This window comes from Monoraphidium neglectum, assembly GCF_000611645.1.
Source record: "Monoraphidium neglectum strain SAG 48.87 unplaced genomic scaffold scaffold00178, whole genome shotgun sequence".
NCBI lineage: Eukaryota > Viridiplantae > Chlorophyta > Chlorophyceae > Sphaeropleales > Selenastraceae > Monoraphidium > Monoraphidium neglectum.
The window spans coordinates 38,441-39,422 of NW_014013450.1; the positions used below are offsets into that span (position 1 = coordinate 38,441).

Genomic DNA, 982 nt, shown 5'->3' on the forward strand with positions numbered 1-982 from the left:
TGGGGCGGATGGTGTTCAATAGGGGTGCCGTGCAGGGCATGGTACGGCGGCGGTGAGAGGGCTCGGAAGGGTGTGGGTCTGAGAGTGGGATTGGCAGGAGGCCGAAGGATGCATGCCGGCCCCAAAAGGGAAGCGCTCTGAGAACAGGCAGCGCCCTAGGAGTGGCGCTGCCCGGCGCTGCGCAGGCCGGCCCCAGCGTCGGCGCGCGCCGCACGCGCACGCGCGCGTTCGCACCTGTCACTGCGACGAGCCGCGCGTAAGTGGGGAGGTCAACGGTCAGCATGCCAGCCACGCCGTCCACGGTGCCGCGGCCGCCGGACACCGCGGACTCGTAACCGACCGCGGTCAGCAGGAAGGCGGTGGCGCCGACCACGAGCGGCGCCATGCCGACGCCGAACAGCGCCCAGGCGAGCCAGCCGCGGCCGCGGGCGAAGGGGGCGGCCGGGGAGAAGTTGAACAGGCGCTGCTCCTCCAGCTCAGACTTGGGGTGCCTGGCGGGGGCCGTGGGAGCAGGTCGGGGCCGCGCGGGCCAGGGGTTGGCGTGTGAGTTTTATTTCGAGCACCGGGCCAGGGCGGCGTATGCGGCAGGGAAAAGCTGCTGGCTCACTGTTGGACGTCAGCGGCAGCGGCTGCTGCAAAGGCGACACTGCATGCCTGCCTGATGACCGCGCAAGCATACCCGAGTCGGGACTTAGATGGGGACCCACGTCAATACCCAGACCAGGACCCAGGTGAAGATGCAGATCGGGACCCAGATCGCAACTCAGATCGCGGCCCAGATCAGGCGGGCAGCCACCTAGAAGTGACAAACAGCAGCAGCAGCGCCGTCGCCCCCAGCTCCATGAGCTCGCTACACAGCGCAAAATCGGCCTGCCCCGACGGCGACAGATCCCACAGCTGCGTGTGCGTCACGGCCACGTAGGCAGCGGGCGCCGCGACGAAGGCTGTGCCGGCGAACGAGAGCACCCACGCAGCCATGGTC

At 69.1% G+C, this 982-nt stretch overlaps 1 protein-coding gene across 1 annotated transcript in view; it reads right to left on the bottom strand.

The window, feature by feature from the left end:
• Positions 1–843, bottom strand: part of MNEG_1721 (hypothetical protein) — a gene marked incomplete at both ends in the record, with an annotated part of 1,759 nt that extends 916 nt beyond the window's left edge. The window contains 2 exons of the mRNA XM_014049809.1: positions 235–491; positions 797–843. Of these exons, the coding sequence (XP_013905263.1) occupies positions 235–491; positions 797–843 (304 nt within the window). The remainder of the gene's footprint in view (positions 1–234; positions 492–796) is intronic.
• Positions 844–982: the final 139 nt, after the last annotated feature.